The sequence below is a fragment of the Bos grunniens genome, chromosome 9 (genome assembly GCF_055505025.1).
Source record: "Bos grunniens cultivar Pamir isolate PY7600 chromosome 9, Bosgru_T2T1.0, whole genome shotgun sequence".
Classification (NCBI taxonomy): Eukaryota; Metazoa; Chordata; class Mammalia; order Artiodactyla; family Bovidae; genus Bos; species Bos grunniens.
The window spans coordinates 41,579,345-41,594,049 of record NC_141173.1 but is presented as its reverse complement, the minus strand read 5'-3'; the positions used below and the strand labels follow the sequence as shown (position 1 = coordinate 41,594,049).

General features: G+C 40.2%; 1 protein-coding gene and 2 long non-coding RNA genes across 8 annotated transcripts in view; 2 read left to right on the top strand and 1 right to left on the bottom strand.

The window, feature by feature from the left end:
• AK9 (adenylate kinase 9) overlaps positions 1-14,705 on the bottom strand; it is a 118,391-nt gene that overhangs the window by 3,761 nt on the left and 99,925 nt on the right. The window contains exons 33-39 of the mRNA XM_086317381.1: positions 13,030-13,243; positions 10,354-10,555; positions 7,103-7,249; positions 6,776-6,996; positions 2,507-2,703; positions 1,245-1,414; positions 726-824 (exon numbers count right to left, since the gene is read on the bottom strand). Coding sequence (XP_086173507.1) covers positions 726-824; positions 1,245-1,414; positions 2,507-2,703; positions 6,776-6,996; positions 7,103-7,249; positions 10,354-10,555; positions 13,030-13,243 — 1,250 coding nt within the window. The remainder of the gene's footprint in view (positions 1-725; positions 825-1,244; positions 1,415-2,506; positions 2,704-6,775; positions 6,997-7,102; positions 7,250-10,353; positions 10,556-13,029; positions 13,244-14,705) is intronic.
• LOC147365850 (uncharacterized) overlaps positions 1-14,705 on the top strand; it is a 41,293-nt gene that overhangs the window by 8,024 nt on the left and 18,564 nt on the right. For 2 of the 6 annotated variants that reach the window (XR_015132907.1, XR_015132913.1), the window contains exons 3-4: positions 1,114-1,261; positions 14,127-14,246. The exons of 2 other annotated variants lie outside the window; for them this stretch is intronic. This is a non-coding gene — a long non-coding RNA (uncharacterized LOC147365850). Of the gene's footprint in view, positions 1-1,113; positions 1,912-14,126; positions 14,247-14,705 lie in introns of those variants that run through there. 2 more of the 6 variants (XR_015132908.1, XR_015132912.1) reach the window with 2 other exon arrangements.
• LOC147365851 (uncharacterized) lies at positions 3,725-4,376 on the top strand. Its single transcript, XR_015132914.1, has 2 exons — positions 3,725-3,826; positions 4,183-4,376. It is a non-coding gene; the product is annotated as an uncharacterized LOC147365851 (long non-coding RNA).

The following is a 14,705-nucleotide window of genomic DNA, read 5'->3' as shown; positions in this document are numbered from 1 at the left end:
GACTTCCCTGTGGCTCAGACGGTAAAGCATCTGGCTACAATGCAGGAGACCTGGGTTCAATCCCTGGGTCCTTAAGATCTCCTGGAGAAGGAAATGGCAACCAACTCCAGTATTCTTGCCTGGAAAACCCCATGGACGAAGGAGCCTGGTAGGTTACAGTCCATGGATTCGCAAAGAGTTGGACATGACTGAGCGACTTCACTTTCCTCGTTTCCTTTATGATTTGATCCACATTGTCATTTTTGAAAAAACTGAAGTGCAAGTGAAGTTGCTCAGTGGTGTCTGACTCTTTGCAAACCCATGGACTGTAACCTACCAGGCTCCTCCATCTGTGGAATTTTCCAGGCAAGAATACTGGAGTGGGTTTGCCATTTCCTTCTCCAGGGGATCTTCCTGACCCAGGGATGGAACCTGGGTCTCCCATGTTGCAGGCTGATGCTTTACCATCTGAGCCATGGGGAAGCCCCCCCCTCAAAAAAACTGAATCAGTCACAAAAGTTTAAAAATCAGATAAACATAAGAAGAAATTTGGTTTCCAACTTCTTGTGAAAGACAGAAATGTGTGGCAGTAGGTAAAGGCTGCCCCTTTCACCTGTGTGTATGTATATGTGTACATATATGTATGTGTTTATGAGTGTGTGTAAACTCACGTATCTTTCTGTCCCAGGATAGTGCATTTAACATAGATATTCAATGAATATTTGTGACTTAGTGAATGGTCTCACCTCAAAAATTTCTGAAGTTTTTCTCTGCTCTCACAAATATATATACGATCACGATATTCTAAAGCATAGTGAATGTTACCAGGTACTAGGGCTTCGTATCTGAAAGACAAAGGAACAAACAAAAACAACTATGTATTGTATCATTAATATGCAGCTGGGAAAGACTGAAGGCAAGAGGAGAAGGGGGTGACAGAGGATAAGATGGTTGGATGGTATGACTGGCTCAGTGAGTTTGAGCAAATTCCAGGAGATGGTGAAGGACAGGGAAGCCTGGTGTGCTGCAGTCCATGGGGTTGCAAAGAGTCAGACATGACCTAGCAACTGAACAACAGGAATGACAACTATGTAAATAAAATGTCATAAACATTTTATTTTTCTATCATCACAGCTCAAGGAAGAAAAAGAATACTTTCCAGTTAAACAATAGTGACCTTTTGATAAAAATGCTACGATTGTCGTATAGACCACTTATTCCAAGTAGAGCTATTGGCCTGTACTCACATGAGGGCAAGGACTTGCCTTTGTCTGCCGTCCTGGTAAGTCACTGGACAGTAACCCTGGAGCTCAGCACACTTAGGGAACCGGCTCTTCAGCTCTGACAGTGTCAGCCTCTTGGGGATCATGTCGGTAGGTGGAAGTGGATGAGGTGCTAACGGAGGTACGTAGAATTCTGGATTGTCCAAAAATTTCTATTAAAAAAAGATGACAGCAACATGACTGTTTGAAACAGGAATACTTTGCCAACAAAAACCCACTGAGGCTCTCCTGCTGCTCTTCCCGTTTTCGGCAGCAATGTTCAGTCCCGCAAACCATCTGAGAGGAGCTTTCTGCACTACAGTAACTCTTTCCCTGACTGGAAGTTCCTTACAGTAATACCTGCAAGTGATGTCACTTACAGTCTCTCTCCTTTTAATGCTTTCACTCACTCACTCATCCACCTATACTGAAAAACATTTGTTGAGCTTTTACTATGTGCCAGACCCTGGAGTGCGTAGTCCCCTGCCCTGCTGTCCGCCTGTCCTGCAGTATAACTAACTAGAGGGTGCACTTTGGCAGGTGAGTTAGCTTCTCCAGCTTCAGTTATCACACTGTAAAATGGAGGGGGCAGACCAGGCACATGGTTGCTAATGTCATTTCCAATTTTAAAATTCTGTGATTATCACTTAAATAAACAGAAAGAAAGTAATGTCTTCTTTATAAAGTGATTTTAAAAATTCAGATTCTTCAGAGGAAAATAAAATGTTCAGAGACACCTGATTAGTTTTCAACTACAATCTTTTTATGTCACCATATTATGGTCAGTGGAATACTGGAACAAATCTATATTCTGTTCCATTAAATAGAAGCATAAGGTACCCAGGAGAATAAAGTGATAGAAGAAAGTTGAAAGCACAGGCGAGTCATTTCTACTGACTCTGACTTCCCTTCTGCACCTTTGAATGGAATGTCCTGGATGCCCACTCCAGGGCTGAGCTCAGATGCTCAGCATCCCCTCCATGTTGGGGTTGCCCTTGGGTCTCCCCACCTCTTATGCTGACCCAGGTGGAGGGGCCATCACCGACCCTGAACTTCTGCTTTGTGCCAGAATATGTCTTGGGATGCAGTCTTAGGACTGGCCTCTGAGTTGCCTTATTGAACCCAAGGATCACAGTTTCCGAAAATGGGGTCCCTGGTCCCCAGCGCCTGGTGTTCCCAGCTGTGCCCACCCCTTCCTGTCTGATGAATTCTAAGACAGGTATTTTCTTTCCCTGGTAAATATTTGGAGTTAAGAACAAACTTACATTCAATTTCTCTAGAGAACTCATTTTATAATAGTGCCCTCTGAACTCTGCTGCAAATTCCAAGGAATCATTTGAAGAACAATCAACTAATTCATATGATTCTGCCAGGCTGACAGGGCAGAACTGTCCAAATTCACCCAGGCGAGAAATCAGTTCTTCAGGGGAGATACATAACTTGTCAATGCAGGCGGCTTTTCCTATTATTAACAAATTAACTGTTGTTATAAATATATATTTTCACAGAAAACACAATCATTTTCAAAATGAAAATAAATTCAATTATGCTAGCACTATACCAATGAGTAAACGCTGTAAAATTCCCAGAGTAAAGAGCAAAAGTTTCTTTTCATATGTCCATCCTCTCAATCCAGCATCCCTCCTGAGAGATAATCACTGTTGAGTTTGTATCTTTTTCAGATTTTTTTATACATTTGCATACACACGTATATATTTTTTGCAGATAGGATGCTTATGCCACTATACTGTAAATCTTATTCTGCAACTTGCTTTTATCAGTTAGTTATAGCCTTTGACATCTTTCCATTTCAGTTTATATGATTTACCTAATTCCTTTTAGTTTATGCATAGTATTCCATTGTATAAATGTACATATAGATTATTCAATCAATTACCTGTTGATAAATATTTTGGTTGTTTTTAATTCTTAGCTATTATAAACTATTTATGTTATATACTATATACACATACACACATATATATACATATCCACTTACACACATACACATGAATTTGCTACATATTTAAAATTTTTCTGTGAGATAGGTTTCAGGAAGTACATATAGTTTGTTGACACAATGTTAGTGACATAAAGCTCTCCCTGTTCCCTGATGGCATCCAAGAAATAGAAAGAAACATTTAATCCAAAAGTGACTAGGTTTACCCTAAAGAGTCGATTTAAAAAGAAAGGCCCAAGTTCATTCAATGCATAAGTTTGAGTTGTCTTCCCAGGACTCCACTAGAATGGAGACTCCAAAGCAGTATTAGATTTTACAGAAAATAAAATTACTTCTTTATACATCTTAGTTATAATGAGTAAATTTTGATCCTGATATATTTTCTTAATAGCTCTTTTCACCAGTGGAAAAAAAAATTTTTTTAAAAGTATTCCAAGGAACGTCTAATGCTAACTCAAATTATGAAGCATAAATCATAGTTTAGTTTGCTATGTGACAGTGTAAGCATAAAACTGACCCTTAGGACTGCAGTGATGTGTCTATATGCAAAGAATGCAGGGGCCTCGTGGCAATGCTGGACATGAAGAGAAAGGCGTGGAAGCGAGTCTCTCCTAGAAACCTCAGAGTGAGTACAGCCCTGCCAATGCCTTAATTTTGGACATCTAGCCTCTGGAACTGTGAGAGGATACATTTCTATTGTCTCCATTATCCAGTGTGTGGTAATTTGCTATGGCAGCCTTGGGTAACTAGAACAGTTACAACAGACTATGATTTCTGTTCTTTTGGCATTCTTTCTTGCTTTGTCTTGTTCACTTGGTAAAGCAAGCTGCCATGTTGGAAAGGTCCATATGGCAAGGCACTGAAGGTGGCCCCTGGTCAACAGCTGGCAGGAAACTGATGCCCTAAGTCCAACAACCCTCAAGGAACAAACTCTTGTCAGCAATACATGAATGAGTATGACAGTATATTCTTTCCCAGTAGGGCCCTCAGATGAGACCTTAATCCTGGCCAACACCTTGGTTGTATCCTTGTGAGAGACACTGAAGCAGAAGACTCAGTTAAACTGTGCCTGGACTCTTGACCCACAGAAATTGTGAGGGAGTGTGTATGTGTTGTTTTAAACTGTTAAATTTTGGAATAATTTATTATGAAGCAATAAACAAACTAATCCATGATTCCATCTATTGTATATGATACAGATGAAAAGGCTAAGACGGTTCTTTCCTACAAAGAATATTATACTACTACAATGCTACAATGGTGTAATATTGTTATTCTAAAGTACTATAATGCACAGTATTATGGTATAATAATAGTGTTGGTAAAGAATACACTACTGTATAGCGCTATAATATCATACTAAATGGCACTATAGTTTTACAATTGTGTGTTGCTCTTTAGCTCAGATGTGCTGACCTCACCTCATAGGTTTTGTGACAGGATCATTTAGAATCAAATCATTTCAAGTCTTAAAAGACACTCAAATGTCTTTTTCTGATTCTTGGGGTATTCTTGATGACATCTGACAATGTCTATCTGTCTTTTTCTGGAATGCAACAGAATGAGAAGGAATCTCTGGTTTTCTGGTCCTGACCTTGCTCTATCTCATTAGTGAGAATAAATTGGTCACTAAATCAACACTAAATTCAAACAGTCAGATACAGATTACCAGGTAGATGGTGAAGCAGAAAAGTAGGAGGACAGTTTTAATTAAACTCTTCCAGGCAGAGGCATGTGTATCTGGAATAACATGGTGGATACCGTGGTGCTCCATGAAGATCCCTCATCAGGGCTGATGCACCCATCCCCCAGCTGCTGAAAATATCTGTGTTGATGGCTCGTAGTTGCACTGGGACTTGCCCCTGTTCAGTATATACTCCCTCCCAGAGTGACCTTTATACAAGTCAATGCGAGGATATAAAGCCTGGCCTCTCCCCTCAGTTTGGGAAATTCTCAAGGTCCATCCCAGCTGCAGTGCTTCCCTGTAGGGCCTACCAAGGCCTCTGTTTCCACCACACTGCAGGCTAGTGTCTCCCTCTGCCAGGTCTACTAGCCTCGGTGTCTCTCCCTATTAGAGTTGACAGATAAAGCACAGGATGCCCCATTAAGTTTGAATTTCTGATAAACAATGAACAGTTTCTAGTATGAAATGTCTCATACCACATTTGGGATATACTTAGACTAAAAAATTATTTGTCATTTATCAGAAACTTACATTTAACTAGGTATCCTATATTTTTATTTGCTTAATCTGTCAACTCTACTCCTGAGTGTCATGCATGTTCAGTCATGTCTCTTTGCGAGTCTGTGGACTGTAGGCCAGTAGGCTCCTCTGCCCATGGGCATTATCTAGACAAGAATACTGGAGTGGGTCACCATTTCCTCCTCCAGGGCATCTTCCCAGCCCAGGGATTGAACCCACATCTCCTGTGACTCTTACATTGGCAGGCAGATTCTTTACCACTGTGCCAGCTGGGAAGCCCACTTTTGAGAGTACTTCCTGATAAAGATTCTGCACACAGCTTTTCATCCTGAGTCTCTTCTCAGGCAACCAAGTCTGAGGCAAGAAGGGTGAAGCAGGGTAACAACAAGATGAATGAGGCACAAGTTTTTCTTTCCAAGTCAGCTGTGGAATGTTTTACTAGTGTGATGCTATCCAGAACTTATTGGGAGTGGGTTTCTAAAACTCATTTATCTTTTCACTTGCACTTTTATCTTCAAGCCTTATAATCTGCAGGCAAACAGAACCAGAGATACTGGGGATGCCCAAATAATGAAGCAAATCAAGATTCAATGATGCCATTATGATCAGAATCCTCACTGCATTTTCCCTTGTACAATATTCTCTTTGTCACGTTGATCCCTCATACCTCCAAGTACCTTCTCCCTATTTTCCAAAGTCAAAGTCATCAGATGTCTGTGAAACCCCTCCAGACAAAGTCTTTGGTGTCATCGTTCTTTTTAGAGACATGAGTTCTAGATAACTTTCTTTTTTTTTTTTGATAACTTTCTGTCTGTTTTGTGTATTTTTGGAGAAAAATGAAGAAACTTCTAGGAGTATACAATCATTTTCTTTCATGGATTCCAAATATAGATTAAAAAAAATTCTATGTTCAAGTAATATTTTTTAAGACAATCAACATTTATATAATAATACAATTTTATTATGTAAATAGTTCACAGTAACTAATTCTAGATTCCTAAACAAAACTTTGCCAAGTGTCACACCACAGACCCCTCCCCTCATATAACTACCATTCTTGAAACTAGCTTCTTATGTGGCATTCCAAACATTATAAACTCTTCTAGTGAGAGACCATGTATTGTTTTATGTAATAGGTTCACATGGACATTCAGTATATGACAGCTTGAGTAGAGGCAGTCATTTATTAGAACAAATGTACATGCCCACAATAATTTGGAAATAATATGCATTTAAAATACTGACTAAGGTTCATTAAATACTGATTAAGGGAACAAATGTTCAAATTGAATGAATTATGGCAACATGAGTCAGGCATGCGTAGACTTCAAATTCACATTTTTTTGTTTTTAGAGTTATAGGTCTTCTTACCTGCTTTTATTCTTTCCATATATATCTGCATGTATTTATTCACCATTTTAACCTTCTTAATGACTTCATTCCATATCCACCATTTGCTGTGAAAGCCATCAATCACATACCAGTTCTGATGTTGTACTTCATAATATTGCCTAATCTCACCAATATTTTTGCGGTACCTTGAGTTCTTGACAGCTATAATCTGTGAGCTGTTGTGCAATGGATAAGGCAAACTAAGAGAGGAACAGAAAAGAAATGGAAAAAGCTGTCAAAAACCTGCTGCTGCTTCTGGATTATTAATGTTCACTCTTTTATCATTGTTTTCATCACATACATTACCTTGACTCCTTTTTTTTTTCCAGGAGCAATCTTCTGAAAATCTCTTTGGAAGGCACATCCAGCTCAAACATAATCATGGGGATGATTGACCTAGCTTCTAAGAGACTCACTTGATACTTAGTTACAGGGTATCCATCAATGACAACACTAGTAAGGAGAAATATGAAAATTAAAATTCCAGATTTCTTTACTCTCAGACCTTCCTTTCTGTCTTCCAGAAAAAGTCTGTCTTTAGGATTAGCCCCATACCATTCCTTACGGAACTTGATTTACCTTGTCACCTTGCCCTCTTCTATATATATACATATACATTTTTAGGAGGCTGTACTTTGCAGCTTGCGGGCTCTCAGTTCCCCAACCAGGGACTGAACCTGGGCCCTGGCAGTGAAAGCTTGGAATCCTAACCACTAGGTCACCAGAGAACTCCCTTTGTCTCTGTATTTTGAATCCCAGTCAGCCCAAGAGCCAGAAGAGGGCTGCATACATACAGACACAGCTCTGACTCATATACTTAGCATCATAGAGCTAGATTTTGATGGACTTTGAGAGATATTACACATAATACCTTGAACCTTGTGTTATTTAATTGGTGCTATTATTCTAAGCATGAAACAGTGGGAAGAGGGACTTCGCTGGCAGCTCAGCTGATAAAGAATCCACCTGCAATGCAAGAGGTCCCGGTTCAATTCCTGGGTCAGGAAGATCCCCTGGAGAAGGGATAGGCTACCCACTCCAGTATTCTTGGGCTTCCCTGATGGTTCAGACAGTAAAGAATCTGTCTGCAATACAGGAGACCTGGGTTCGATCCCGGGGTTGGGAAAATCCCCTGGAGGAGGGCATGGCAACCCACTCCAGTATTCTTGCCTGGAGAATCGCCATGGACAGTGGAGCCTGGAGGGCTACAGTCCATGGGGTCACAAAGAGTCAGAACACTGAGCAACTAAGCACAGCACAGAGCACTTGAGTCTAAGCATGAGACAGTGGGAAGAGTATAGGTTTCAGAGGCACACAGACTTAAATTTGAAACTGGGTCTGACCTCTCTGAGCCTCAGTTTTCAGTAAAGTAGTAAATACTAAATATAATAGTGAAATAATGATATTTAACCCTTGTGTGTGTATGCCCGTGTTTGGTCATGTCCAACTCTTTGCGACCTCATTGCCTGTAGCCCGCCAGGTTACACTGTCCATGGGATTTTCCAGGCAAGAATACTGGAGCGAGTTCCCATTTATTTCTCCAGGGGATCGTCCTGACCCCAGGATCAAGATTGAACCTGCGTCTCTTGTGTCTCCTGCATTGGCAGGCGAATTCTTTACCAGTTAAGCCAACAGGGAAGCCCTATTTAATCCTTAGATTTATCTTAAAGATTGTAGATCAAGTGTGTAAAGCAATTAGCAGATTAATTCACATTCCTTATAATAGAATGCCTGGCATGGGAAGAATTACCCAACTCTGATCTTAATATTGTAGTTTTGTAGCAAATTGTGTAAAATTTTTTGTACAGAAAGGTCAGTGTAAGATAAGATGTCTTGTAAATCAAGATTTTAAGTACATTAAAGTGTTTTAAAATTTAAAAAAAGCCCTGCATAATTGATAGTATTTTAGCAAGAGATTAAGCAAATATGGGAAACATTGTGTTCTAAACTTGATTTTCTAGTAAAATTCTATAAGGATGCTGGGTGTGGAAGGGGAGATGAAGAGCTGGTGAGAGAGCCCTGTGGTCTCTGGAGAGAACCATTCCATCTGGACCCATCAATCCTCTAGGCAGAAATAATACAGAATTTGTTAGTCCAACAGACTAAGCTAAAGAGTGTCATCAGCAAACTGACAGGATGAATGAAGGCTATCTGCAAATTTCTAAGTCAGGAAACCGACTCTGTGGGGCCAAGTTGGGCATACTGGCTGCTGGTCACCAGGAAGGGCTGGTTCATCTTACCTTGGTGCTCTCCAGACTTAGGCACTAACTAGTCCTACATCCCATGGCAGAGAGGACTATTAATTAACAGAGCCCGAAAGCCAACTAGAGAATGTATGCAGCTGCCATTGTTGGTTTTTTAATGGCTCAACTTCTTTGTCCTGTGAAGAATCACTTGAGAGGCCCTCGGGATTAGGGAAATTCAGGGTGACTGGGCAGTCACTGTCCTGGTATTAAAGTGAAATAAAACTTTTGTGAGTCCATAGTAGCCCTCAGTAAGATCTCTTGTATGCAAAGTTGAATTTCAGGAAGGAGGTAACTCAATTTGCTAGAAAGTCCCAGGACTTTCTCTGCAGGGGGGATGGGGGGGTTTGGTGGGATGGGGTTGTGGGTGGGGGTGGATACTCGACACTCCAGAATCTGCTCCCCACCATAACAGGAATTAGGAGAACTGATATGGACTTGATTAAGGACCAGTGGTAGGGAAGGGCAAGGAGGTTCCTGATAGAAAACAACTTTGCGTGACTCAGCAAGATTTTAAGTCAATGATCTGAGCTCAAGAGCAGGGCCTTAGGTTTTATGGGCTTTTACTACTGGGTGGTTTCCCTGAGGGCTTCTCTGGTGGCTCAGAATCTGCCTGCAATGCAGGAGACCCAGGTTAAATCCCTGGGTCAGGAAGATTCCCTGGAGAAAGGAATGGCAATCCACTCCAGTATTCTTGCCTGGGAAATCCCATGGACAGAGGAGCCTGGCGGGTTACAGCCCATGGGGTCGCAAAAAACTCTGACACGACTGAGAGACTAACACACTTACTTTCTACTGGATGTGAGCTGGGGAAGTCATGGTTGAGTAGAGGAGTGTAAACTGAAGACCAGTTCAAGCACAGGGCTCTCCTGTCCAAACGCAGCATTAAGGGAGGGGCGCTGCTACCTGTGCAGAGACTGGACCGGTGAGAGACTGTCTCCATTGGACCAGTACCATCTGGGGGAAGGGGAAGGCCACACCTTCATCACTCCATCGGGCAGTGAGAAGTTCTCCTGGGCTATAGAAGTCACATGGGTCTCCTATAGACTGTGTAAACCTGGAGACTTTGGGACAACTCAGGAGTTGCTGCAGGGAGTGAAGTTGGCCTGTGAGTGTTTAAGCTGAATTTTAGCCTGACCGAAAATTAAATTATTAATATGCAACCATATCGGTGCCCAGACTTTGAGAAGCAGATCACACACCCTTTACAAGAGCTTTAAACTCTGTTTAAGGTATTTTAATTAATTCCAATGAGTAATTTCTTAAAGATTTAACTCCTTCCCACTCTCTCCCACCCCTATGGCCCCCACTTACCCTGCGGTATTACATACACTTCCCATCAGAGATAATTCTAAGGCCTGAATAGCCAGTTCATCAGGTGCCGTCATTCCTTTATGAAGATGCCAATTTAGCATAAGTGCCAGCTCTGTGTCTGGTTGGTTGTTTAATACATAACGCAAAGCATCTCCTATCGACAAACACTTTAAGCCATATTCACTTGAAATCTTTTTGGCAACTGAAAAACATTAAAATTTTAAACTTATTCTGTTTCACAAACCCATCTGTTAACCTTAGTTCCAGATTCTAGTTAACTGACAACAGCAGCAAGTTGATCTTCACATTCCTCAAAGAAATTTCAAAAATTAAAATAGCTACATTTTATTGAATTAATGGGCTTCTCTGGTGGTGGCTCAGACGGTAAAGAATCTGCCTGCAATGTTGGAGACCCGAGTTCAATCCCTGGGTCGCGAAGATCCCCTGGAGAAGGGAACGGTTACCCACTCCAGTATTCTTGACTAGAGAATTCCATGAACAGAAGAGCCTGGTGGGCTACAGTCCATGGAGTTGCAAAGAGTCGGACATGGCTGAGCAACCAACACTTTCACTTCACTTCATTGAATTAATACTATTCAAAGGTCAATCATTATTAGCACTTCAGGTATGTGGCTGACAGATCTGGTTAATGAGCCAACTATGTTAGGTTTTTCCATAACCAAACCATTTAAGTGTTTTTTCCTTCTGTACAAGGTAGCAAAAAATTTGAGAGCTTTATAAGGCATCCTGTGTGTACTATTAATATTGGTCTTTTTATATCCAAAATAACAATTCAATGTTCTTGTGTCATTGGGTTAACCCATTTCCCTATCTATACACTTATGACTTCAGGCTGCAATCAGGATAACTTACCCTATACAATTAAGTGCACTCAAGCCTCTAGGACATAATTTTTAAATTTATTTTCTAAAAATTATAGTGGTGATAGTGGTGTATCTGACACTTTATTAATCATTTACAGTTTATAAGGCAGTATTTCTTCTGTGACTTTATTTGATACTTTCAATTATTCCATCAAGTGTGGAGAGTGGGTACTGAAATTCCAGTTTTACAGGTGAAAGAACTGCAGCCCACTGAAATGGAATGGTTTGTCCAAGGGCACACAGATGTTGCCACTGGCTGAAAGAGGACTCGGCCACAGCCTCTGCTTCTGCTACATGAGGCCATAGATTAGGCTTCTGTGTGTGTGCGTGCTCAGTTGCTTCAGTCGTGTCTAACTCTTTGCAGTCCTATGGACTGTAGCCCTCCAGGCTCCTCTGTCCATGGGGATTCTCCAGGCAAGAATACTGGAGCGGGTTGCCATGCCCTCCTCCAGGGGATCTTCCCAACCCCGGGATCGAACCCGTCTCTGATGTTTCCTGCATCAGCAGGCAGATTCTTTACCACTAGCGCCGCCTGGTAAGCCCAGTGGTTTCCAGTTACTGTTAAATGCAGGTGTGCTCTGATGGAGTCTACAAACCTTGCCTCATCATGGTCTGGAGACATGGTGTATAGAGGACACTGGAGACAGCGTGTGTAGAGGACATTGAGACTCACCTGGTCCCATGGGGAATGCAGGTTAACTGGCCACAGTTAGGGCCACTGGGAGGGATGCCCCTGTGAGGGCTGCAGAAGCCTTCATCTCAACTTTGCCACAAACACTAGGGTCAGACCCATTATTTTTCAGCTATAAAAACAAACTTTTACAATTTGGGATTCTGTTAAAAAAAATTAGCCTCTATTTTGACAAAGACCAAGAAATCTGATTGTACTGTATACATGTTACTTTTTGCTGTGTTGGAGGATCTTATTTTGAATGTCAATGTACATTAAAATACACTTTCCATCTAAAGAGCTAAAACACGAAACTCTCTTTTATTATTTCTGGTGACAAATCAATATTTGACCTAATCCCTCCCTTTCATTTTCTATGCCATCAGTCATTAAGTCCTGCTGTTTTCCTTTTAAATATTTCCGGTATCTATCCTTTCCCATTTTATTCTCATTGTGACCAACCACTAGTCATGTGATTATCATGTCATTTTGAAATACCACACTCACCTATTGTTGGACTACTTGCTTTAAAAAATATATAGAAAATTCAAACATTATAGTTTACTAAATGCCTTTATCAGCAATGATTAAGATATTGAATTTTCACTCTTTAACTTATTAATACAGTAGATTATATTTATAAATTTTAAATATAATTTTTAATCAAATAAAATCTTAATATACTATTATTTGACTATATATATAAATAATATTAGTTTGTAATTTCTTTTCTTATATTATCTTTGTTTAGTTTTTATATCAGGGTCATACTTAAAAATGAATTTGTATTTATACCTTTTTAATTATTTTAAAAAAACTGAAAATAAATTGGACAGCTTACTTTCATTTCCCTTGCTCTGGAAAAGCTTATACAATCACAGAAAGTATCTCTTGAATTTTTAATTTTTGAAAGGTTGACATAATTTCCCTCTAAAACCATTTGATTGTGGCCTGTTTTGGAGTGGGGCTATATTTTTGAATGCCTTCTCTTCAGTGGTTATTGGTCTGTTTAGTTCTTCTGCCTCTTACTGAGTCAGTTTTGATAGTTTCTTAAAAAAAATAGTTCTCATTTTCAGGAGATTCTTATATGCTTAAGGATAGCAAAGGCAGACACACCCTTACCTGTAGTTTTTCCAGATTTTGGAGGCCCCAGAATTGCAATCCTAATGGGGATAGTAGGCTTAGGTTTGGGTTGGCAGATATATTTGATTGGATTCTTCATAAATTTTTCTTTAGTTTCTTTACTAGATAAAAAATAAATATACTGACGATGGATTACAGGATGAAGTGGATTCTCTGAATTTTCTACTGGTTTGATGGTCTCTCCTTCATGTAGCTGCAATATATACACAATTGAATTAACAAATTAGCCTTATTTTAAACAGCATTTCCCCAAAATATATTTCTAAGAACAAATTTGTAAAATCTTTCTTATAGAACAAGAAAACTAATTATAATTGAATATTGGTATTAAAAAACTGTGTAAAAAGAACAAGTTATTTTACACTCACATGCAATAAATGTTTTTCTTTAATGGGTTTCAGTTTCTGACAATTATAGTTCTACTTCCTTTATAATGTGTTTAGTGTATACTGAATGTTTCTGCCAAGGTGTGTAAAGGTGTTCGGATATATTCATGGGCCAATTTATCTACACAAACAGGTCCATTCCTAAGGTGGTGTTGTGTATGGAAATGTGCCTTCCTAAAATCATGGTTTGAAGCCCTAACCCTCAAAGTGACTATATTTGGAGACAGGACCTTTAAGGAGATGACAAAGGTTAAATGAGGTTATAAGAATGGGGCTCTAATCTAAGAGAACTGGGGTCCTTAGAAGAGAGACACCAGGAGTGCATGAGCACAAAGGAAAAGCATTGAGGACCCAGTGAGGAATGGCCACAGTGAGACACACCAGAAAAACCACCCCTGCTGGCACCATGATCTTGGACTCCAGCCTCCTGAGCAGTAAGAAAATACATTTCTGTCATCTAAGTCACAAAGTCTGTGGTATTCCAATATGGTAACATATGCAGACTAATACAGAATTCTAATTTGCTGTCCAAAGATGTCATTCCAGTAAGACAGCATGGATAGGCTAAAGTATGTGGTATTCCAATATGGCAGCATGGTATCCCAATATGGCAGGTGGAGTCCTGGGATATCTTTGGGAGTATACTGGTCAGACAAATCTCACTGACTTCTCTTTTACGTTTTTATACAGACAAAATCCCACTCACATAAATATGAATAGCGGCCACAAAAGGGAAAAATACACCAAAACAGCAGCCTAACGTATTGGTATGGAATGGAGAGGAAGGACTGGTCTCACGTCTTTGCACTGGTAATGATGATAAACGGGTAATTAATGGATATCTTTTTTATATCATCAGATGGCCCAGCATCAGTTATCCCTGGACTTGACAGAGTAGGTGGGCAATGGTATGGTAATATTGCTTCTCCCCTAGAGTTAGAGTATTCCATGGACAGAGGAGCCTGGTGGGCTACAGTCCATGGGGTTGCAAAGAGTCGGACACAACTGAGCGACTATCACACACACCTAGTGTTACACCAGGTCAATTGTCACAGGTAAATGGAGTTATCAGCATCATCATTTTGGGGCTGGAGTGATGTTCATGGCTGAGTGTAATTGCTAGGGATAAGAAGAAGCTTAGGGATGGGGTGGGAATGTCTGCTCTATTTCTTATGTTTGGTAGTAAAAGAAAAGCTGAAAGTTTAATGATTCCATTTCAAATTCCCAAATTATGAATTCTTGCAATGGTTTCTGCTATTTCCCAAAATA